Genomic DNA, 24,286 nt, shown 5'->3' with positions numbered 1-24,286 from the left:
CAGAACATCATGCAAACAAAACAGCCACAACAACCACAAGCCTGGACTACAAAATTAGAGAACAGTGCAATAAAACAGCATGTACCCTACAATAAACTATGCAAGAATAAAAGAAAATTGGTTTAAAATTTCACAGGCATTAATGTTAAGTCCTGTTTGCATGCGAATTCTCTCTCTTACAACCCTTTTCTCTTTATAAAGATGCTCTCCCGACTAATTCTGTTTTACTAAAACTATATTATCTTTATATAAAAGATAAAAATAGGTAATAGGATTAAGGAAGCTAGTCAGACATTAACCAGAAAAGGACGTACCCTTTTTGCCTGAAGAGGTTGGATGGCAAGATATCGCAAGCTTGCAGCCTTCCTTCCATTTTACATACACATGAAGCTGCCTTCTGCGGAATCAGGCCGTCGGTCCATCAAGGTCGTTACGGTCTTCTCGGACTGGCAGCCACTTTTCAGGGTCTCAGGCTGAGGCCTTTCACATCATTGACTACCTGATCCTTTAAACTGGAGATGCTGGGGAATAAACTTGGGAATTCCTGCATGCAAAGCAGATACTCAGCCATGCAGCCCATAGCCCCTCCCTAAATTCCCAGAAATGTAAGATGTTTGATCCATTCCAGCTTAATTCCATTACTAATACCCAGGACTTTTTTTCAGCTGGAACGCAGTGGAAAGGAGTTCTGGAACCTCTTGAAAATGGTCACATGGCCAGTGGCCCCGCCCCCTGATCTCCAGACAGAGGAGAGTTGAGATTACCCTCCGCGCCACAGCTTCTAAGATTTTCTGCTTCTAAGATCACAGTGGCACGGAGGGCAATCTAAACTCCCCTCTGTCTGGAGATCAGGGGGTGGGGGCATCGGCCATGTGACCATTTTCGCTGAGGGTGATTTAAACTTAAAAAAACTCCCTTGTTCCAGCTGACCCAAAGTGACGTCATTGTGTGGTCCTGAGTTCCACCACTGTTCCAACACTTCTTTTCCCAGAAACCCCCCCTGCTAATACCAGATACCAAAAAAAGGAGTCCCTTTCTTATTTATGTTGATTTAATTTATTTACATGTCATACTCTCTAAAAAAGTTCAAGCCATTTTCCTTTTTTAAAAAATAAAATCAGTATAATAAAATACCAACAGACACACAAGACCGCACACATCATAAAAGGCAGTGTTAAGTCAGTAAATCATATCTATAAACTTTAAGCTAAAAAAATTGAATGCCATGAACACCGCAATGATGTGTTAAAAAGAGCAACAACATTTTCTGCAACATTCATTTGAAAATAAATAAGCAATCTCAATGTTAGCGGTCCGGGACACTTTTTAGTGCAGTATGTTAATGCAGTATTATATGATTGCTACCAATATTTTATTATAGGTGTTTATAATATGCGTTTATATGTTTTTATCATATGTATTTATATGCTGTGAATCCACTCTGAGCCTCCCCCCAAAATAAAATAAAATATTAGGTGAGCAAATCACCTCTAACTTGAAACCTTCAGATTGCTGACTCCATACATTTCTTTACTCAAATTACATCCTGTATAATCTGCTGATCTAATGTCTTAGCCTGCACTAGCCTTTTCTTTTCAGCCCACTGGTTGAAGGTTGACGATGCCCCCTTAGTTCCCCATTTTAGGGATGCTAAACATCGGGATAGAGATATGACCTACACAGTGCTGTTTGTTAGTAGATATAGGGATTCTGCACACGTTGGATAATGCACTTCCAAGCCTCTTTATAGATCATTTGGAACGGATTTTTTTGTGTGCGGAACAAAAAATCCACCTCAAACGATTGATAAAGTGCATTGAAAGTGCATTATCCAACGTGTGTGGAATGAATTCACCAAGAGAGAACTGTTCAGAAAGGAAGCATGGTGGATTTTTAAATTAAATAGTGTCAGCCCAAGCGGGCTTAATGTAAATATTGATTTATCATGTTATTTATGAGGACATGTCGCTTGTTCTTCTAGCCCTTTAAGTTTGTTTAGAGTTTTAGATATAAATTCATGAGGCATGTAATTACCTTGACACGCTCAGGAGAAACAGATAGTTGACGTTGCGATTATGTTGTAACTGTTAGAACCCATGTTTGTAAGTATTTTTGAGTTGTTGGTTGGAAGGTTGGTTTCTTGGACATATTTAAATGTAATTTGACTGCTGATAATGTTGATAGCATGGAACTGCCATGAGGAAGGAATGCTGAAATGAGAGGATTTTTCCTGGCTCACCCGTTGCAGTTACGATTGAACCTCAACTGGATTTTTTGGAAGAAATTCCATCGGATTATGACTTTTTGTAGTTGGAATCTTGTATATTGGATTTGATGTTGTTTATTCCTTATTGCTGTTGTGTCACAGTGTTTTATAAAGAAAACTGTTAATTGTGAGGCACGGTCACTTTAAGGAACAGGCACAAAGCACTTTGAATATAACCGCTCATAAGCACATTGCACTTTATATTGATATTGCATTTGTATAACAGATTTCATTCTGTGGTAGCCTGTCCTTTTGAGTTAGACCTCTAGTGCCCCTTTAATTCTGTGTACCTGTGTGCTTCATGTTGTCTTAGCAACAATATAAAAATATATATAAATGTCAATTTCCTCTTTACTTTTTTGTTAGTAAGTCTGTCACGGCTGAGCTTTTGTTCTGTATTTCCTTGAGGGGAACAGATCTCTGTCATCTGGAGATCAGTTGTCTAGAGATTGGCAATCCAACCCCCAATGTCCTGTGCTCTCCATAAGAACTTGTCTCAGCTAAGCAGCAACGATTACTGCCAAATATGAGATGTGCCCTACAGTCCAGTGCACAATTGTTCCAGTCCAAGCCTATTGACTTAGTAACTGAAGTAACTGCATAGGATTGCACTAATGTCTGTTATTTTCATATATGCTTAATTCGTTCACTTCCTTTTTTTTCTTCTTTGGGACAAATTTTAGCACATGTCCCTACCAGCATGTTTCCTCTTTTGAGGGTTAGACATTACGGTAAACATCTATTTGTCTGTTCTAACAGGAAGAAAGTTGCCTATAAAACACAATCTTGTTTAGAACCAGTGGGTTAAAGCTTCCTTCCTGGTTACGGCAGCACTTCCCCTGCATCTGCTTATAAAGACAAATAAAAGCAGAACCCGCTTCCATGAACATCTTTTCATATCGTAGAAGATCATTGTTTTCAAACAGCCAGGCTAAAATAAACAAATGAGTCGTCTTCAGCAGCTCAGTTTCTGCTTATCGATCAGGTAATATTTTGTGAATCATTGCATTTGGTTTCTTAAAATCGTTTTCTGTTTCTTGGCCTGCAGAAAACGAACAAAAAAGCTGTTCAGTAACCTATTCTGCTAGGGGTAGGGGTGTGTGTTGCATTTGTTAGTTCTACGGTTGTCTGAGAGAGAGAAGGTGGGGAACAGGTGGCTTTTTATGTATCCAAGTTTGTTTTGAAAATCTAAAGAATGTAGTGCATACTAGTTAAAGAATAGCTAAAGCAACAAGTGTTTGGCAACTCTGATTACCTTTGATGTAGCAGAGGAGAGAAAAAAATCCCTTTTAATGTTTTCTTAACTTCAGGGAGATTATATATTTGTTTAGTTTGGATAGGAATTGCTTGGGACATGTTGGAAGCTACTTTACACCCTGTTTGTGGGCATGCAGAAGCATCTATCCTGAATATGCTGGACTCGGTGGGCTTGGGCCGAACCAGCAAGGTTGCCCTTAACAGCATGTGTGGCCGTTCGTTATTTTTCAAAAGTGGGAGACGATCACTTCTGGGCGAGAACCTGAGGAATATGGGAACCCAGGGGAGGGATGGGGACGGGAAGGAAGGGTACTGGAGTTCTTGGGAAAGAAACAGAGTCTCTATAAGGTTCCCTGGTCTGTGGTTCGCCTAGTGAACCTCGTCTTCTTCATAAGCAGCGTTGTGAGAAACAGACGAGAGGAAATATATGCAAAGAAAAAGGTACCCCTTTCAGACACGGTACAGTACATCACCTCGTACAGAGGTGGGAAGGGGTCCAAGAGGAAAGCGTGGCTGAGTCGGTGGCAGATGGATCTCCCTGTCCACTGAGAGGTGTTGCTTTGTAATGTTTATAGGGTAATGTTTGTTTATAATGGTTTTATAGTGGTTTAATAAGGTTTGTACTGCTTGTAATGTTTATAGGGTTTATAGGATTTACAGTGTTCTTCTAATGCTTTTGTAAGTTTCTGTGATGTTAATGTTAAAGTTTCCAAATGTTTCTAAAGTGTCTTTCAAGTGTAATTAAGGTTTTTTGATGTTAATAACTGTGCTAGATCCATAACTATCTGTAGCCATCTATTCTTTCAATTTTTAACTGTAAATACGTTTTGTATGCAGAAAGGTTTGTAAAAAAAAATCTGTTTTCCTAAACGAAAAACATATTTTACTTAACAGCATGTGTGGAAAGAAACTGTGAGATTCTCTGAATGTTAGCTCGGGAGTTGCATCACCTTCTCCCTGAGCCTGGCAGCGATGCTATTTTGGAAATGCTCAGTAGTGTGAATTTCAGATATGCTAACTAAAACAAGAGCAAACTAAAACAAGAGTCCAGTGGCATCTTGCAGACTAACAAAATTTATTCCACCATAAATTCTTTTTAGGCCAAGCTCGCTCACATATGAATACGCATGAAGATGCCTTATATAGAATCAGACTGCTGATCCATCAAAGTCAGCGTTGTCTGGTCTGGCCCACAGCGACTCTCCAGGGTCTGTCACATCACCCTCCCTCCCTCCCTCCCTCTTTTAACAGGAGATGCCAGGTATTGAACCTGGGACCTTCTGTATGCCAAGCAGATGTTCTACCAGTGTGCCATGACCCCCTCCCCTTCATCAGATGCATGAATAATATGAAGTAATGCAAAACTGATAACCATTCAAGCTGACATACCTTAAGGATTTCTAGCATATCTTCAGGAAAGGCTGTTATCTTAATAGCTGGGAAGCTTTTATCATCTCTTACTAAAGCATACAGGCTATTTGAAAACATGGGGGCCAAGGATCTGTGTGTTCCTTTCCCTAGTTTACTAGTATCTTTTTATGCAAGGCTGCAAAAATAACCCATATGCCTAGGCATAAACATCAGTCTTTTAGGATCTAGTGTCAGATTTCTGTGTATCTGGACGACTATACCCTGGCATACTCGTATTTGACAGTCTTGTATTTTTCTAGATTTCCTGTGGCATGGAGTTGGAGAACAGTGAACAACCTGTTGTTATGAGAGAGGATAACAAACGGCGGCGGAGGAGGATGAAGCCCTACTGTACAGCAAGCAGTTTGTCTTCAACAGAGTTAATATCCATTGAGTTCATTCTGCCAACAAGCAACATGCTAATAGATATAGCCAGCAACTGTACAGTAGAGCAGATGAAAGGGCAGGTTTGGATGCGAGCAATAGAGAGGAATCAGAACTCTGACTTCTATCATAAATTCACTCCAGATCAATTCGTTCTCCAGTACCAAAAGAAGGGACAGTGGTATGAAATTTACGACAAACATCAGGTAATACAGACCTTAGACTGTATATTGTATTGGAAAGTGCTACAAAAGAAGGTGGGCAAAATCCATGTGGTCCAAAAGCAGAAACCTACAGAGGAAGTTCAGGAGTTTCAAAAGCAACTCAATTATTTGATTGGCTATGATGTCACAGATATAAGTAACGTACATGATGATGAGCTAGAATTTGCTCGCCGCAGGTTAGTCACACCGCGGACAATTGAAGTATCTTGTAGAGATCCAAAATTATATTCCATGCACCCTTGGACTACGTCCAAACCTCTTCCAGAATATTTGGTTAGCAGAATTACCAATAACAACATTTTTATAAATATACACCGAGGAACAACTAGCCAGAAGGTTAAAGTATCCATTGACGACACCCCAGACCTAATCCTTCAGAGCTTTTTCACCAAAATGTCAAACAAGAAATCTTTGATGAATATTCCTGAAGAATACAGTGAGTTAGACTTTGTTCTCAGGGTAAGTGGCAGAGATGAGTATATTGTAGGGGAGACACCGATCAAAAACTTCCACTGGATAAGACAGTGTCTTAAGAATGGGGAGGAGATTCACCTAGTCTTGGACAGTCCACCTGACCCAAAGGAGGATGACGTTCAGAAAGAGGAGTGGCCCTTAGTCGATGACTGCACTGGAGTGTCAGGATATCATGAGCAGCTAACAATAGACGGTAAGGATCATGAGAAAATATTCACTATATCTCTGTGGGATTGCAACAGGAAATTCAGAGTTAAGATCATTGGCATTGATATCCCAGTGCTACCAAGAAACACTGACTTGACTGTGTTTATTGAGGCTAATATTCAACATGGACAGCAACTCTTGTCACAGAGGAGGACAACAGCTAAACCGTTTACTGAAGAAGTCCTATGGAATGTTTGGCTTGAATTTGATGTCAAGATTAAAGACTTACCCAAAGGGGCACTTTTGAACCTGCAGATATATTGTGGAAAAGCACCTCCATCGACCACTAAGGCTAACCTCCAGTCACATGATCCTGCCAATTCTGATATCAAAAGCAAAACTCAGCTCCTCTATTATGTAAATATTTTGCTGATCGATCACCGCTCCCTACTAAGGACTGGTGACTACGTGCTGCATATGTGGAAAATCACGGGCAAAGGGGAAGATCAGGGAAGCATCAATGCAGATAAGCTTACATCAGCTACCAATCCAGATAAAGAAAACTCAATGGCTATTTCAATCGTTCTGGACAAATACTGCCACCCAATAGCTTTACCTAAACACAGGATAGCTACTGATGCCCAAGGAGACAGAGCTAGAGCTGAAATGCCCAACCAACTGCGGAAACAGCTTGAAGAGATCATAGGTACCGACCCGCTCAATCCACTTACCCCCGAAGACAAAGAATTACTGTGGCATTTTAGATATGAAAGTATAAAGCACCCAAAGGCTTACCCGAAGCTACTTAGCTCGGTGAAATGGGGACAACAAGAAATAGTTGCCGAAACATACCAGCTGTTAGCTAAAAGAGATACTTGGGACACTAGCGCTTTGGATGTTGGATTGACGATGCAACTTCTAGATTGTAACTTCTCAGATGAAAATGTAAGAGCCATGGCAGTGCAAAAACTGGAGGGCTTGGAAGATGATGCTGTTCTTCATTATCTCCTACAGCTAGTTCAGGTAAGGGAGAATGGACTGTACCTCTGAATGTGCTTGTATTGCATTCTGAAAACTGGGGTATCTTCTTGTTGCTTGCTGTTTCAGGACAGAACACAACAACCGCAGTAAAATTAATATCAGATAATGCCATGATGAGCATATTGGCAATACGAATCAGAGATTGGTTCACATGGAATAATAATAATAATAACATTCGATTTATATACTGCCCTTCAGGACAACTTAATGCCCACTCAGAGCGGTTTACAAAGTATGTTGTTATTATTCCCACAACAAAACACCCTGTGAGGTGGGTGGGGCTGAGAGAGCTCCAGAGAACTGTGACCAGCCCAAGGTCACCCAGCTGGCTTCAAGCAGAGGAGTGGGGAATCAAACTCAGCTCTCCAGATTAGAGTCCCACGCTCTTAACCACTACACCAAACTGGCTCTTTAAAAAAAATCTTGCTCACTCAACTCTTGTTGATTGGCAGCCAGATATGCTGCTGTAACTCTCTGGGAAAGTGTTACATTTGAGTTTACATTTAATTATAATGAATGTTCTAAAATCTTTGATGGTTTGTTTGCAAATGCAAGTTGCCGCTTGATGTTGTAGTCACCAGTGATGAACACGCATGTGTGAACCAGCCTTGAATCCAGGATTCTCTCCCTTACCGCTATATCCTTCATACTTCATCAGAGAGCCAGTGTGGTGTAGTGTGGTGATTAGAATCTTGAGCTGGGATCTTGGAGACCTAGATTTCCATCTGCCATGGGAGTGGTATAAATATCTAAATAAATGCAGCATTCTCTCCAGTCAGTGAATTTCCTCATAGAGGCACGTGTTAGCATCCCAGACATTGCCATTTAAAGAATAAACAAAGTTGGGACCCGCAAGAACTTGGGCGGGGGGAGAATCTCATTTTCCCCTCCCCTCCCCACATTCTCTTGTCCTTCCTTCCCCCATAGCCTCTCCCCCCCTTTCCTGCTTCTTTCTCTCCTTCCCACCCACCTTTGTCGCTCCCCCTTTCTTCCCCTTTCCCCTTTCACCTCCCCAGCAGCTTCTCCTCTGTGGCCCAGTTGCACGGTGCTGGTCGAGCCAGGCTCAGATGCATGATGGGGAACCTGCAAGGACATGGTGGGGGGACTTCACTTTCCCCTGTATCCCCTTCCCCACACTATTTCCTCGTTCCCTCCTCCTGACAGCCTCCCTATGCTCACCTTTCCCTACATCCTTCTCTCCTTCAAACACACTAAACAACTTACTGTTTGTCTGCCCCTTCTTGATCTCTATTTATTAATTTTCTTCATTTATATTACTGCCTTTCTCCACAGTGGTGACCAAAAGTAGCTTCTCCTTGCCTCTTTATTATCCTCACAACAACCCTGAGAGGTAGATTAGGCTGAGAGTGTATGATTGGTTCAAAATTTCCCAGTGAACTTCCATGGCAGTGTGGTAATTCGAACCTGGGTCTCCTAGATCCTACTCAGAAACACTAATCACCACACTACATTGGCTTTAGTAGGGGAGGGAGTTGCTGTTTAGCAGCTGCAAGCAGCTGGGCCTGGGTGAGTCATGCAGATCATGTGGTATCGAGGTACCTAGTGGCTGCTTCTGGGCCTGGCCCTGATGAGTCCTCCCTCAAAGGCCCAAACAGCTCTGGAAAAGGCCCTGCCCTCTCCCTCGGCCTTTTACTGATAGAAACGAAGCCTGGAATGCTGGCCAGTGAGGGCATCTGGTAAAAGTTAAAAGCTCCCCTTTTATCATTTTGGGTTTTTTAAAAAAATCCCCAATGTATTTTTTTACATTTCAAATTTTTCTGCCAATGTGTCATTTTTGAGGTGTGTAGGAAGATATGTCTTGTCCATTCATGGCTCCAGTCTCCAGATTTAAGTATCCTCAGGGCCACGGAGCTATTACTATATAAGAAGGTAGTAAAGTTATCTTCTGTTAGGGTAGAAAGAGTCTAAACTGTGTATGAAATTTGCATGTAAAGTTCCTGATTGTGCTCCAGTACCTTTAAACTTGTTAAATTTTAACAGGTGCAATTTTCCTCATTTCTACATACCTATGCAAGTCAAAACATCTTCAGTTTTGAACTGGATAGTTATGCAGCTATTTAATATCATTCGATTTATATAATAATAACATTCAATTATATATCACTCTTCAGGACAAAATGCCACACTTAGAGCAGTTTACTATTATTATCCTCATGACAGCAATCACCTGTGAGGTGGGTGGGGCTGAGAGAGCTCTGAGAGAGCTGTGATGGACCCAAGGTCACCCAGCTGGCTTCAACTGGAGGAGTGGGGAATCAAACCCGACTCTCCAGATTAGAGTCCTGCTGCTCTTAACCACTATACCGAACTCGCTTTAAAAGGCACTGAGAAAGTGGCAACCCAACATGAAAGGAAAGACTTGGCAGAAGAAATGGATTACCTTGATAAAAAATGGAAAGAAAGCGTAGCCAGGTGTAGAAGGCAGGAAGCTGAGGAAGCCAGTCAAGCATCAGATTTTGTGGAACTCTCTCTCTCTCTTGTAAAAGTGGCTTTATGAAAATATCCCAGTGTAATAAAGTCATAAATGATCAGATCCTCATGTAGTGAGGAGAGGTAGTGTAGCATAGCGGTTAAGTGGTTGGGTTGCGAGTCAGCACTCTGCTGCTTTGTTTTTGAAAATGGGGATACTGTAACAGCATCTTGAAATATATATATTTTACAAACACATTTTGTACAGATATTTAGCTACCTTATTCACATAGTCTCATATCATTGCTGAGAGGGAGATTTTGCTGCAGTACAGCTAGGCTGTGCTGTTGTAGCATGGTGTTTAAGAGGTTGAGTTGTGAGTCAGCATTCTGCTGGTTTGAATCCCACCGCTGCCATGAGCTGAGCAGGTGGCCTTGGTTAAACCACTCCTCTCGGCCCCAGCTCTATCGTGGGGATAAAAATAACACTGACTTTGTTCACAGCTCTGAGTAGGCACTAATCTGTCTAGAAAGGTGGTGTATAAGCACACTGTTGTCGTTATTGTTTACTGTCTTATCCGAGGATGCATTTCACAAGGCCTTTTAAACACATGAAGTCATCTTTTGATTGTTCAGCATCAAAAAATAGTTTCCTGAATTTGTCTGTCTCTCAGTGCTTCAGTGATGGTAAATCTGGATGAATAAGTAGTCGTTTGTGGTGGACTCTGTAGCTTTGTTATAAGTATTTAGTAATATATTAGGTCAAGATTGTTTCATTAAAATTATGGCCCATGTTTGTGGTGGTGGTGTTAGATTGCCAGTTTGCAGGAGTGTAAAGGGAGGGACAAATGCATTGAGAATATTTCCTACAACTTCTGTTCAGTTACCATGTAGACTGGGGGTCCCCAATCTTTTTAAGCCTGTGGGTATCTTTGGAATTCTGAAGCAACACGGTGGGAGGAGCCAAAAATGGCTGCCACAGCTCACCTTCAGTCACAGTGAGGACTTTTGTGCTGTGGTGGCAGCTGCTGCCGAAAGAAAAGTTTTTAAAAATCTGCACAGCCAATAAAATCGTCAATGGCCAATCTGGATCTTTGCTGGGCAAAGGACCCACTGGCCAGCTCACTTTCTAAAATCACTTTGCAGGCTCCAGAAAAAGAGTTGGTGGGCCCTTGATGCCCATGGGCACAATATTGGGGGTCCCGGATGTAGACATTCTGATTCAAAGGAAGTTACTGGCTGACAAGGACATAATGCAGAAGCGTTTGAATTTGGCAAGATTCATACAGTTATGTCCAGCATCTTTTCTTTCCCTTGTTGGCTAATCATTAGGGGGAGAAATCTCCCAGTTGGTTGGTTTGTTTTTTGTAACATTAGCCTTGCAAATAGGTCCACAGGTGTTACTAGCCCATAAAATACTTCTACTGGATAGCCTGCCTATAAGAACCAGCCAAAGGCAGTATAGGATGCCTGGGAAAGTGGAGGGCTACTCTGGAAAACCCTCAAAGGCTATTTTGACTGTCCCTTGAGAGCACAGGTTCTGCCGTTTAGAATCCTGGTTTGTAGGGAGGAAGCCAGGGGCAGACTGGCCATTTAACTTGCCGGGAAAGTTCCTGGTGGCCTTTGCCCTGGAGGGCCACTGGCAGCCGAGCACAAGAAGTCCGGCCCCAACAGCTCCGCCAGCACTGCAGGAATTGCTTGGCACAGACCCTTTAGGAGCAACAACGATAACTCACCTGCTTCCTGTTCAGCGCTGAGCTGATGCCCATCTCCGCAGTGCCGGCAGGGTCTGAGCTGAGTGGATCGTGTTGTGCAGCCTCACAGTGGCTCAGTTTGGCAGGTTCTTGGGGCATGTAAACTTCGCAGTTTGCACCCGGAGAAAAGCCATTCCTCTTTGCTACAGGCGCCTGCATTTGTACATTAAGGCAAACTGGGGTTTGGTTTTACGCTTCTGAAGCCAAGATGCCTTCACTCATGCTCCATGCAAAGAGGAGAGAGGGAACATGAATACGGGAGGAGAAATGGGTTTATTGTAACATCTGAACGCAGCATAGGTAAGGGACAAAGGCCACAGATGTAAATTCTGCTTTTTGGTGTGCTCCATTTAGGATGGAAACAAAGGTTGCCTGTGAATTGTGTGCAGGGATTGTTTTTCCTGCTAGGGAAAGCAAACAGTCACACAACTATAGCTGAAATGGATGGGCTAATATTTTAGTTGGATAGCACCTAGATAGTTTTCCCCATAGGGAATAATGGAGTGGTTGGGGACACCTTCTTTGGGGGCTCATAAATTTGGCCCTTGGGGGGTCCAGTCTTTATGAAATTTGGGGGGTCTTTAGAGGACAGTTAGGAGTAGGTTCCCTGCAAATCTGGTGTAGTTTTGTCAAAAAATGACCCCCTTTTGGGCCACCGGATAGCCCCGCATTGGGTTTCCCATAGAAAACAATGGCTGAATTTTACTGAATTTGCTCTAAATTGAACTAGACAATCACTTCAGTATTCAGGGATTACCAATTTTTTCTCTAGTTCAGTATTACCAAACTGAATTTGCTGTTATGTTTTGCATACTCCCTAGCTTATTTTGCAAAGCAGAATGAGCTTTGTTCCAGTCTTAGAGTCCAGGAGGCTGTTATGTAAGATAACTATTCAGGATTAGACCCTCATTCCAGGCTTGCTGTCCTTCCGATAGCTGAACTATTCTTCCAACTAAAGTACAAATAATACTAACCTTGATAGACTAATGCTTGATTTAGAATAAGGCACCTTCATGTGTTCAGCATGGTTGCCATGTGATTGTTTTGGAAAGCAAGGAGAGAGGTATTGCATTTGGCTCCGCCTCCTGGGGCAGCCATTTGGCGTTTGGCTTTGCTTCTTGTGGCAGCCATTTTGGGTCTGCGCTGACTGTTGTCTCTCCAGGCAGGGAAAGAAACAATAGCAAAGGCAGTAGCGATCACAAGAACTGTGCTTATTGGAACACAACAACTAACTGAATAGCCGCAACTAGGCCTCAATAACTTTAACTCTTCCTCCAGTCTCTTCTTTCTAGAGAGCTTTTGGGAGTTGGCCTTAAAGTAACAGCACCAATATAGTACACTCAGCACCCACTCTCAAAATTCCCAAGATGCCTGTAGGCTCGAAAAGGTTGGGGACCTCTGATGTAAACTTAGGGTTGCCAGGTCCCATCTGGAGGATGGGTGGTGGTGGTGGAGGTAGAGTTGCCAGGTCCAGGTTGGGAAATTCCTGGAGATTTTGGGGTGGAGCCTGGAGAGGGCAGGGTTTGGGGAGGGGAGAGGCCTTGGGGTATAATGCTATAGAGATCACCCTTCAGAGCAGCCATTTTCTCCAGGGGAACTAGTTTCTGTTGCCTGGAGATTAAGTGTAATTCCGGGAGATCTCCAGCTATCACCTGGAGGCTGGTATCCCTAGGTGGAGGTGTGTTGGAAGTATTTACTTCGTGCACTCTCACTGAGAATGACATAATTCCTGGCACAACATGGAAGCAACAGGTCACGCCAGGGGCTGATTAGTAAAAATCAGCCTCCAGTCTAGCATTGGGGGCCTATTTTTACGCAGTCGGCGCCTGGCACGGCCCTGTACTTCTGTGTTGTCCTGGGAATGACATCATTCCTGGTGTAATGTGGAAGCGATACAGAGTGTATGGGAGCACGCTCTGGTGGGGGGGGTGTTCTCAACCCATTCCTACACCTTTCCCCTGCCAGCAAGGTAAGAAATGGTGGGAGGTTGAGGCCTGGAGTGGGGGACCCCTCACCACCACTGGGAGAATGGGATCCCTGTATAAACTCGTGTGGGATAACTTTTTATAATGTTGCATGCAGCAGGACTTCCTGTGGTGCCCCCTCATCTCCACATACTACATCAAAAGCTGTTGTGGAATTCTTTGGTGATGGAGGTATGGGCAGGAGTTGGATTTGGAAGTTTCACTTTATATGTGGAGCACCACATGTTCCTAGATCAGGGGCTTGGGCTATGGGATGTTCTCTGATAATTTTACAGAACACCCAATTCCGAAAACTGGAATCGATGGCAGAGTTCCAGGCCAATGTACAGCAGTGGCTAAGCTTTTTAAAAACGAGTGCTCTTGTTCCCTGATGATTGTTCCAGAAAACAGTTTTGGACATGATGTGCGTCAGGAAGATGTGGACGCTGTCATGTCTTGTTTTTCGCATGGTGGTTCCTCTTTCTAAATACTGGTGAATGCAGACAACTTGCTTGCCACATGAGGAAGTTTGCTTGCTCCTTAAATGAATGCTGAAGTGCTCCAGTACAGATAAGTGGCTGTTTCGTGGCTGCTCTTAACTCCACCCCTAGTTACTACCTTGTTGTGTTGTTAAGGAGGTAAAGACATTAATTGTACCTACCCCTTGGTAGTTTGATTCAGTGTGTTGTTGCTACTTCCCAATTGATGGTTGTTGTGGGTTTTCCGGGCCGTGGTCTTGGCATTGTAGTTCCTGACGTTTCGCCAGCAGCTGTGGCTGGCATCTTCAGAGGTGTAGCACCAAAAGACAGAGATGTCTCAGTGTCACATCTCTGTCTTTTGGTCCTACACCTCTGAAGATGCCAGCCACAGCTGCTGGCGAAATGTCAGGAACTACAATGCCAAGACCACGGCAATACAGCCCGGAAAACCCACAACAACCATCGTTCTCCGGCCGTGAAAGCCTTCGACAATACATACTTTCCAATTGTTTACAAAAGTAGACAATTGGATGGGAAGTTTTTTTTTAAATAAAAAAGCCCTGTTGTTTATAATTTAAATTATCCACAGGCAGTCTCTACACACACTATGGATTTACTTTAATTTTTTAAAATGGTACCTCAGTAGTTTGTACCACCTACATGAAATAAAAAATGAAGGGGGGAAATCTTGAAGTTTTTTTTAATAAATTAAAATTAATTATATATACACATATATACATGTATCCCACTCCCACTGCCATCACGCAACATATGAACAAATGTAACTTGAGAGAATATATGGTTTACAGTTTCTCAAGAAATAAAACCGTGAAGTGCCCACCAATAAATTACATTTTAAATTTTCATGAGAACGACGGTATTTAAATCTTTCAAAGTGCATAAACAGTTGAGTATTATGGAATCTGAAAACGTAAGGAAAAAAAAACAGGGATTGTGAGCTGTTTGAAACTCTTAATAAATTGTACAAATTTCCCCACTTGGCATCTCATTTGTTGCTTACTAATGCAAATGAACGTCCAACAGAAGCTCATGGGTGAGGGGGGAATAGACTCCTGTGTCCTGTATATGGGAAGGGTTCTGTGTGAGACATGCTTTCTTGACTGTTCCAGGATTATTGGATGTTGTTCCCCTAAAGCCATTTTTTCATCACGATTTTCTATTTCATAGGCTGCACAGTGGTCCGATGATATAACTTAAGATTATAGGAAAGCTTAAATAAAGCCTTTTCCCTTTATCTGTTCTTCAGGCTGTGAAATTTGAGCCTTATCATGACAGCGCATTAGCCCGATTTCTTCTGAAACGAGGCTTAAAAGTAAGTGCTCGGATTTTTTTAAAAAACAGATACTGCCAAAATGAAGTCTGCTGTGAAGACGTCTTGTGTGTTAATGTTTCTTCCCCCCCCCCCCCAATGTGCCCATAGAACAAAAGAATTGGACACTTCTTGTTTTGGTTTTTAAGAAGTGAGATCGCACAATCTATGCATTACCAGCAAAGATTTGCTGTGATCCTAGAAGCTTATCTTAGAGGATGTGGGAAAGCAATGCTACAAGACTTCCTGAAACAGGTTCAAGTAATTGAGCTCTTGCATAAAGTCACAATGGAGATAAAGTTGGTTTCTGCTGAGAAGTATGATGTCACCCCTCAAGGTATGTACACGTTTTATACTCAGAATCTTAGTTTAAATGTGTTTTTATTATTACTTATTCATTTATAGTCTGCCTTTCTCACTGAGATCCACGGCGGATTACACAGTGCAAGTGCGATATAATATAATCAACAGTAGGAAAATTCACTGAGCAAGGAGGATAATGCACAACAGTTAGGATATTCAGTGAACAGGTATAATAGCGTATGGTAGCAGGAAATTAGAAAACAAGCATAAAGTAAGCTGTAAAGTCTGAGATCTCTTCAGTTACATCTGGGGTTGCCAATCTTTTTGAGCCTATGGACATCTTTGGAATTCTAACACAGGGTGGTGGGTGCAACCACAAAATGGTGGCCACACATAGCAGAGCCCCCCCCCACACCCACAGAGAGAGAGAGAGAGAGAGAGAGAGAGAGAGAGAGAAGAAGTCCAAGTGGAGGGGAGAAGAGGGGTAATTTTAAAAATAACCATGAACAAAGAGTGAGAGAATAAAACCAACACTGTGGTGGCAGCTGCCACCAAAGTAACACTATTTTTAATCTGCATAGCAAATCAGATCTCCTGCGGTCAGTGAGAAGCTGTGCTAGGCAAAAGCACTATCGGGTCTTACCTCTTTTCTGAAAACACTTGGCAGACACCAGGAAAGGTGTCAGTGAGCACTATGGGTAGGGATGCCATTCCCCTGCCCGTGGCAGGAGACCCTCTGCTCTTACCTCCCCACACCCCCACTTACCTGCTCGGCAGGGGCATGCTTCCCAGGGTGGCCCCCTGGATGGCACAATGTGCTCTTGGTGGCACGGTGCGCTCCTGTGCCCACAGCTGCCTGATTCGGGCTGAATTGCACCCTGCAGCGGGCCCGATTCAGCCCCCTGGTGAGTGCGGGAGTGCTCCCAGGCCACCCTTTGAACCACACAATGACGTCACTTCCTGGAAGTGCCGCTGTTGCACAAGCCCGGATGTGACATCATCATACAAGCAAGATCCTTCCTCAGAGAAGGAACACAAGAACGCTGCGAGGTGAGTGCCAGGCTCCTGATCTCTCGCCGGGGGAGGTGGGGGACTTGGCAACCTTAACTATGGGGCCTGTGAGGACCCATATTGGAGATCCCTGAGACAGATAATTTTAGACATGCCTCCACCCAAAGATGGTAATATATACTTCAAATGTGTGGCACATCACGAACAAAGCTGTCTTGTTTCTCCCCACCATTTCAACAGCTGCGCCTCTGATTCTATACAAATTTACTCTGAAGTAAGCTCCAGTGTGTTCCAAAAGTCTTCCTAGCAACACCCTGAATTTGATCCCCTGCCTCGCTGATCCTGTGATCTGGGACCTTGGATTTCTGCTTCCAAATCCAGTCCTGATAGCACCACTGGCTGTCAAAAGTAGACGGAAGAAATGATAACTATATTTGCTTTGGAATAGCTTTAGTACATCTGGGCCACAAAAATAGGAAGCACAAATACTGGATGGGGGATACACTTCTGGGCAGTAGTACATGTGAAAGGGATCTTGGGGTAAGAGTGGACTGTAAACTAAATATGAGCAGTCAGTGTGATGCGGTGGCAAAAAAGGCTAATTCAATCTTGGTTTGTATCAAAGGGGCCATAGCGTCAAAATTGCAGGAGGTCATAGCCCCTCTCTATACTGCCTTGGTCAGGCCACACCTGGAGTATTGTGTGCAGTTCTGGAGGCCTCACTTCAAAAAGATTGTGGCCAAAATTGAGAGGGTGCAGAGGAGAGCGACGAGGATGATCAGGGGTCTGGAGACTGAGCCCTACAATGAAAGGCTAAGGGCCTTGGGAATGTTTAGTTTGGAGAAGAGGAGGTTGAGGGGGGACATGATTGCTCTCTTTAAATATTTGAAAGGCTGTCATTTGGAGGAGGGCAAGGAGCTGTTCCAGTTGGCAGCAGAGGGTAGGACGCGAAGCAATGGGCTTAAACTACATGCACAAAGGTACCGGCTGGATATTAGGAAAAACTTTTTCACCGTCAGAGTAGTTCAAATGTGGAATCAGCTGCCTAGGGACGTGGTGAGCTCCCCTTCGCTGGCAGTTTTCAAGAAGAGGCTGGATGAATACTTGTCAGAGATGCTTTAGGCTGATCCTGCACTGGGCAGGGGGTTGAACTAGATGGTCTGTATGGCCCCTTCCAACTCTATGATTCTATGTGATACTCTGTGGCTCAGGAGGACACACCACTCGTATGACTTTTCTGAGCACAACTCCCACTGTGATACCTGCCTTGTGTTCCAGCGAAGTGGGCAAGGCTGTTGCCTGGTGGGGCTTGTGGTGGGGAGGTGGATCCTTCCTTGAAACAGCTGCTGCCAGAGGGAGTGGAGGACGGGTGAGCTGCAAGCCTCCCTCAAGTGCAGGCCCCATGCTGGAGAAACTGGGATGATGTCATGATTAATAAAGATAAAGATAAACAGTTTTATTTTTAAAGCACAACACAATGTGTCTGTGATGATTATATCAAAGTTGAGGAGAAGTAGGGGTTCTGTATATAAAGCTGGATCAACATATGCAGCTGAATGAGGTGTTGGAATGCGGCACACCGCTCTTACACACTCAGAGCCAAGCTACAAGTGACGCCTTACACAGGTTGGACACTTGTCAGATTCCCTCAAGTTTTGATGGGAAATGTAGGCATCCTGGTCTTACAGCTTGGCTCTCCATTACAGCTGCAAGACCAGGATGCAAGACCATAAACAAAACTCCTTGCAAATAGAAACCTTTGTACAGAGAGAGGTTCTAACCACCCCTTCTCTTGCAGTGCAAGAGTTCAACTTGAAGAGACCTTTTAATATCGTGAAATATTTATTTGTTTATGTTATGAAGAATGTGAAAAGTTACACACTGTTTTGTGTCATAAATCTGACTTGCAAGCCCTCCCCTCACTCTAGGTAGCCAAGGGCTGGCTGAGGTACAACAGTGATTGGGGGAGACAACCCTATATACTCAGAGGTCCTCGTACGTTACTGTACGTTCATGTTTCGTAGGCTGGCGCACAGACCATGCAGTAGCTGTGTAGCTTTTTTAGTTGAGAGTGACTCGTTCTGTGAGTACGTCTTGTCTGGGCTGTTACTTTGGTAGTTTCCAGTCTAGATCATGACTCCATCAAAGGTCTAATCAGCTAAGGCTAGAGACTTGAAAGAACTAACAGTGCTTTTTGTGAGGTCCTCAGTTCCCATGGTTTCCTGAAGAACTTCTAGTCAAAACAACACGACATTTGAAAATCCCGTTGACAAGAGACAAAAGTGAGCCGAGTGCATGTTCCATGAGCAGAATCTCTCTTTTAGCTCAAAGCAACCTGAAAAAGCTGTCCAGTCTCTCCTAAGTTTTGATCTTTTTTTCTCATTGACCATTTTCAGTTATCACGCAACTCAAACAAAAGCTTGAGAAACTACAGGACAGTAAACTTCCTGAATGCTTCAGAGTTCCATATGACCCTGGGCTGAAAGCAGGAGCGCTTGTGGTAAATATATTAGATACTCAACCGTTTCTGTATTTCTAAAAATATATTTGATTTGCAAACTAGAGCACACCTCTGAGGTATCGTTTTGTTTGTTTGTTTCCGTCTGGCCAGACGCTTCATGGAGTGTTTCAAGTTTAATTAAATTTCAAGTTGAGAAAGCAGTTTGGGGCACAAGAGGGGTTTGGAAGGAAAAAATAGTGGGTTTGGGTGGGAGCAGATTTCTTGGTCCTACAACAAACTCCAAGCCTTTTCTTTAAAACGTGGTGTAAGAAGATAAACTCTCTCAATACCAAGCAAAAACATGATGACAGAAAGAAACTTATAAACTGAGCTCTGTATTCCCTACCCTCCTCCTCATTCTTTTGGGGGGAAATAAGAAAACTTGATTGTAGAATGTGAGAATATGGGAATGACGAGTAAAGAAAATCTGGTAGAAAGCCCAGGGTATCGAAGATGTTGAAACCACTACCTTCTTGTTCCCAGATTAATAACTGAGGAGTTATAAAGACCAAACCAATCACGAACAATATTTAAGATCAGATTTCTGGGGAACCTGATGTGGAGAAGTAGATACAGCAAGAACTTTTTCTCCTTCTCCCAAAGCACTAGGACTCGCAGGCCCCCTAGGAAGCTGATAGGCAGCAGATTCAGAAGGGAGAAGAGTACTTCTTTACACATACCATTTTTGGAACTCTCTGCCACAGGATGCAATAGTAGCCACTAGAATAGCTGTTTTTGAAAGGGTATTAGTCAAGTTATCTAGATGAGTTGCCTTATTCCTAGGTAAGCATGAATAGAACTGTACTGTGAATCTTGCACTGTAAACCTTAGAGAAACAACTAGATTTCCAGGGTGTGAGATTTCGAGAGTCAAAGCTCCCTTTGTCAGACACATGGAGTGGAAAAGGAGAGGAGTCTTTAAAGACTAGGCAGAGGGTAGGAGGGGTATTGCAAATTAGATTGCCTGGAAGCTGGCTATAATATATGTAATTAGCTAGATACAACACGGGTGCAAAGTGTGTAAAATTAGAATCTGTAATGCAAGAAAAAATCCTATGTCCCAATTCAACCCTGGGGCATCCATTTTTCATTGCATTACAGATGCTGATTTTACATACTCTGTACCCATGTTTAGTGCAGTTTGGTGTAGCGGTTAAGAGTGGCAGGACTCTGATCTGGAGAACTGGTTTTGATTCCCCACTCCTCCACTTGAAGCCAGCTGGGTGACCTTGGTCAATCACAGCTCTTCCAGAGCTCTCTCAGCCCCACCCACCTCACAGGGTGACTGTTGGGATAATCATAACATACTTTGTAAGCTACTCTGAGAAAGCATTAAGTTGTCCTGAAGGGCGGTATATAAATCAAATGTTATTATTCTATCTAGTTAATTACAACATGTATTATAGCTAGCTTCCTGACTAGAGATGGGCACGATCCGCATTACGAACGAAAAAAACCCACGATAATGGTGATCGTGCGATCGTGACCTGGCGGATCGTGATCTTGCTTGCTACTTGCTAGCCTTTGGAGAGAGACAGAGAGAGTCGGCCGCCGCCACAACCCACCTTCCCACATAGCTGGGAATACCAGCGTGCCCCGCTTTGGCATCCATGATCCACGATCCATGGTTCGGGAACGGGAGATGATCAGTGTGGATCGTTACTTCAGGATCGTTGCCAGCGCCAAACCACGATCCGCTGGCTCGTTAATTTTTTTTGGATCGTGCCCATCTCTATTCCTGACAGTCTAATTTGCAATACCCCCCACCCTTTGCCTGGACTTAAAAGACTCCTATCCTTTTCCACTCCGTGTGTCTGACGAAGGGAGCTTTGACTCTTGAAAGTTCACACCCTGGAAATCTAGTTGGTCTCCAAGGTGTTACTGGATTCGGATCTTGCTCTTCTACTACAGACCAACATGGCTACCCCCTTGAAATTACACTCTAAAGGAAGTGGAGTTCCAGATTTTACTACAGCTAGGAAATGATGAAGCTATATGCAGGAAGAGAAGAGTAGGGGGTAGGTGCTAACTGAATCAGATGAGCTAAAGCGCTCCCCAGTTTAGCCGTTGTAATTACTGAAGTGTTTTTTGTTTTCCAAAGCAATATTGACCAGAAACATAGGAACAAATCTCTTAAGTTCCCTGGACGTGGTTTTGACTAGAGGTAATTTTAGAGACAACGAACATTTTATTTACCTTAAGAGCAGGCACATTGTTTTAAAATGCCTCTATCAGGGTTTTAGTTGCTAGGCATCTGTTCCACTATATGAAATACAAGACCACATCTCTTGCAGATAGAAAAATGTAAAATAATGGCCTCCAAGAAAAAACCGCTTTGGCTAGAATTTAAATGTGCAGATCCGACATCCTTGTCCAATGAAACGATTGGCATTATCTTCAAACATGGCGATGACCTGCGGCAAGACATGCTTATTTTACAGGTATTATTTGCATGGTATGCTATTGAAATGTCAGTTGATCTTTAAAGATATGGGGGTGGGGGTCGGATCCCACTGATTATTTCCACTGATGAAGGAAGGGTGGTTTTCCCCCCCGGGTTTCCTGTCTTGATGCAGAAATCTGACTGGCCTTATGCCATTCACCCAGCAGTAGCATTAGGGGAGTGGATTTGGAAGTGGGGAGGTCTGAAAGTCATGCTCCGTTCATGGAAGTCCTTTCATCTGAAGAAAACCTTCTGTCAGTAGAAATTTTCTGCAGAATCCAAACCAATATTTAATATACACGAGTTTCATACATGAGCTGTTTAGAACAGGAACCTTGGACAGGATCCAAAGATGGCTAGCTCTTTTGCTATGGCATGGAAGTCTATATGGAAGTCTTGGATTTGCCTAAAGTTAGGGATGCTCCTGCTATAGCAGGAGGCCTCTTAGCAATTCCTCTTGACGCCCACTGGTGCTTTGGACAACCGGTAGGAAAAATTGGAGGAGGAAAGGCCTGCAATGCTGGTGTTGTACCAGTGTGCCAATGTCAGTTCCAGTTTAAACCAGAAGTGACACAGGATGCTCTAGCTTTCTGCAAAAAAACCTATGGTAAAACCATTGAGATTTGTGAAATGCTAGAGTCACCCCCATGTATCACTTCTGGTTTTTACTGGAAGTGACATTGGTGTGCTGGCTCTGCCTCCAGTTGCTCCAGAAGGTTGCTGGCTGCAGTCTGAGAGCAGAACCGCAAGTGACAAAGGCACAGATTGGACACTTGTCAGCTTCCCTCAAGTTTTGATGGGAAATGTAGGCATCCTGATCTTGCAGCTTGGCTCTCTGACTGCTGTCCAATGGACTTTTCAACTGTCACTTGTCCAACATTCCGCCAAGCTGCCTACATTTCCCATCAAAACTTGAGGGAAGCAGACAAGCGTCCAATCTGTGCCTTTTGTCACTTGTGGTTCTGCTCTGAGAAACTTATCTAAAGTAGCTCTTTGATCCTGGCCTTTTAAAAGTAAGCACATTTTACATATTTCTACACTTATGCCTGTATGCTGCTGCTGTGCTGTAGAATATTGTGAGTTCCCCTTCCTGTATTTCAGTCTGTGCTTTTTAGGCTGCTAAATATGGTATCTTTAAAGTTTGGTACCAAATGTCATGTAATAGGATGTACAGGAGCAGGAGATTCCTCCCTCACTCCTCTATTTGAAGGCAAAAAGCAGCCCTGTGAGAAAATCTGCTTCTGATTCGGGCTGTGGTATGTGCTTATGAGCAGGGCTTTTTTTCTGGGAAAAGAGGTGGTGGAACTCAGTGGGTTGCCAGCACAGGGGGCAACTTTTGGTGGGAGGTGGTGGTACCACATGTGCGCGCGCAAAGTGCACGCATGTTCCCAGGACCAATGACGTCACTTTGGGTCAGCTGGAACAAGGGGGGAGTTTTTAAAAGTTTAAATCATCCTCGGTGAAAATGATCACATAGCTGCTGGCCCCACCCCTTATCTCCAGACAGCGGGGAGTTTAGATTGCCCTCTGCGCTGCTGGCCAGTGGCATGGAGGGCAATCTAAACCCCCCTCTGTCTGGATATCAGGGGGTGGGGCCAGCAGCTATGTGTCCATTTTCAAGAGGTTCTGGAACTCCGTTCCACCGTGTTCCAGCTGAAAAAAAGCCCTGCTTATGAGGGAGGTTCAACCCTCTCTTCACGCTCATTTCCCTGCACTAATCATTGTACCCATCCTGAGTGACTGTTTGCCGTGCAGGAGAAAGCGTAAAACTGTATTGGTTTCAAACAGGTTTGTGTTTTGTTCTACATAAAAAGTCCCTTTTTTTTGCTTTTTCAGTCGTGTCCCAAAACAGTCGCAAGGCATTCTCCCATCTGACTGCTAAGTAGCCATTGTAACACTATCTCCTGAAATCCCTCGGGGGTGATGTCCCCATCTTCCCTATGTGTGAGGTCTTCCTCGTTCCAACATACAATATGGCGGCCTTAATTTTTCAAGCTACTCTTCAACTTTTCTTATAGGACATTATTCTGCCTAGGGGTTTGGGGGGCGGTTTCTGTCTTGGGATGAAGATAATTCAAGTATGAGAGCAAGGATTTGTACACATCAGACTCTATTTCTCAGTAAGCTTGAGCAGTTTGTTCTTTCCAGTTTGTTGTACAGAATAGAAATAAGAGTTTGATTTGTTAAAATAAGTTTGTTTTTTTAAAAGATGGCAGTTGAACTGTCATGATAAAACATTCTTATCCCCCCACCTTTTTAATTTAGATTCTACGAATAATGGAGTCAATCTGGGAAGAAGAATCCTTGGATTTATGTTTACTGCCATACGGCTGTATTTCTACCGGAAATAAAATAGGTAAGCATTCTTAGAACCAGACTTTCAATCTTCACTGCGCTACAGCATGGGTTGTAATGTTTTGATTTGCACCAGTTACTGGTTTTGTTATCCATCAGTCTTGTTTTCATTTTTTTCTTTACACCAGAAATGATGTTCCATGCAGAGGAATGTGAACAAAGGAAATGAAATTATGTTCTCTGAAGTAACTTTTTTTGTCCATTCACAGTTTCTACAATACTTGATATATTTCCTCAGTATTTTCTCTGCATTCTTTTTTAAAATTTATAATTTTTATCCATTTTATTGTCTATTTATACAACTTTTAAACAAATAGTCAATCTTAACAGCTTATTTTCATAATTAAAAATTTAAAAATTAATAATATCAATGTATTCCTTTTGACCGTTGAGGTTTTGCCTTAGATATTGGAAATACAGATGTGGGCAGGGGGTGTAGCAAAAGTCCAATGAGAATGTAGCAACAACAACAAAATAAAAAGGATGGAACCCTGTGGGGGCTACATAGGGAAATGA

At 43.1% G+C, this 24,286-nt stretch overlaps 1 protein-coding gene across 5 annotated transcripts in view; it reads left to right on the top strand.

Annotated features, from left to right (window-relative positions):
* Window positions 1–24,286, top strand: part of PIK3CG (phosphatidylinositol-4,5-bisphosphate 3-kinase catalytic subunit gamma) — a 44,022-nt gene that overhangs the window by 7,684 nt on the left and 12,052 nt on the right. For 3 of the 5 annotated variants that reach the window (XM_054987853.1, XM_054987850.1, XM_054987854.1), the window contains exons 2-7: window positions 5,194–7,185; window positions 15,097–15,162; window positions 15,271–15,496; window positions 18,870–18,973; window positions 21,267–21,413; window positions 23,681–23,771. In XM_054987853.1, the coding sequence (XP_054843828.1) occupies window positions 5,206–7,185; window positions 15,097–15,162; window positions 15,271–15,496; window positions 18,870–18,973; window positions 21,267–21,413; window positions 23,681–23,771 (2,614 nt within the window). In that variant the 5' untranslated portion in view covers window positions 5,194–5,205. Of the gene's footprint in view, window positions 1–3,214; window positions 3,252–5,193; window positions 7,186–15,096; window positions 15,163–15,270; window positions 15,497–18,869; window positions 18,974–21,266; window positions 21,414–23,680; window positions 23,772–24,286 lie in introns of those variants that run through there. The other 2 variants (XM_054987851.1, XM_054987852.1) reach the window with 2 other exon arrangements.

This window comes from Eublepharis macularius, chromosome 9 (genome assembly GCF_028583425.1).
Source record: "Eublepharis macularius isolate TG4126 chromosome 9, MPM_Emac_v1.0, whole genome shotgun sequence".
Classification (NCBI taxonomy): domain Eukaryota; kingdom Metazoa; phylum Chordata; class Lepidosauria; order Squamata; family Eublepharidae; genus Eublepharis; species Eublepharis macularius.
The sequence above is the reverse complement of the archived record's forward strand: the minus strand, read 5'-3'. Positions and strand labels throughout refer to the sequence as shown.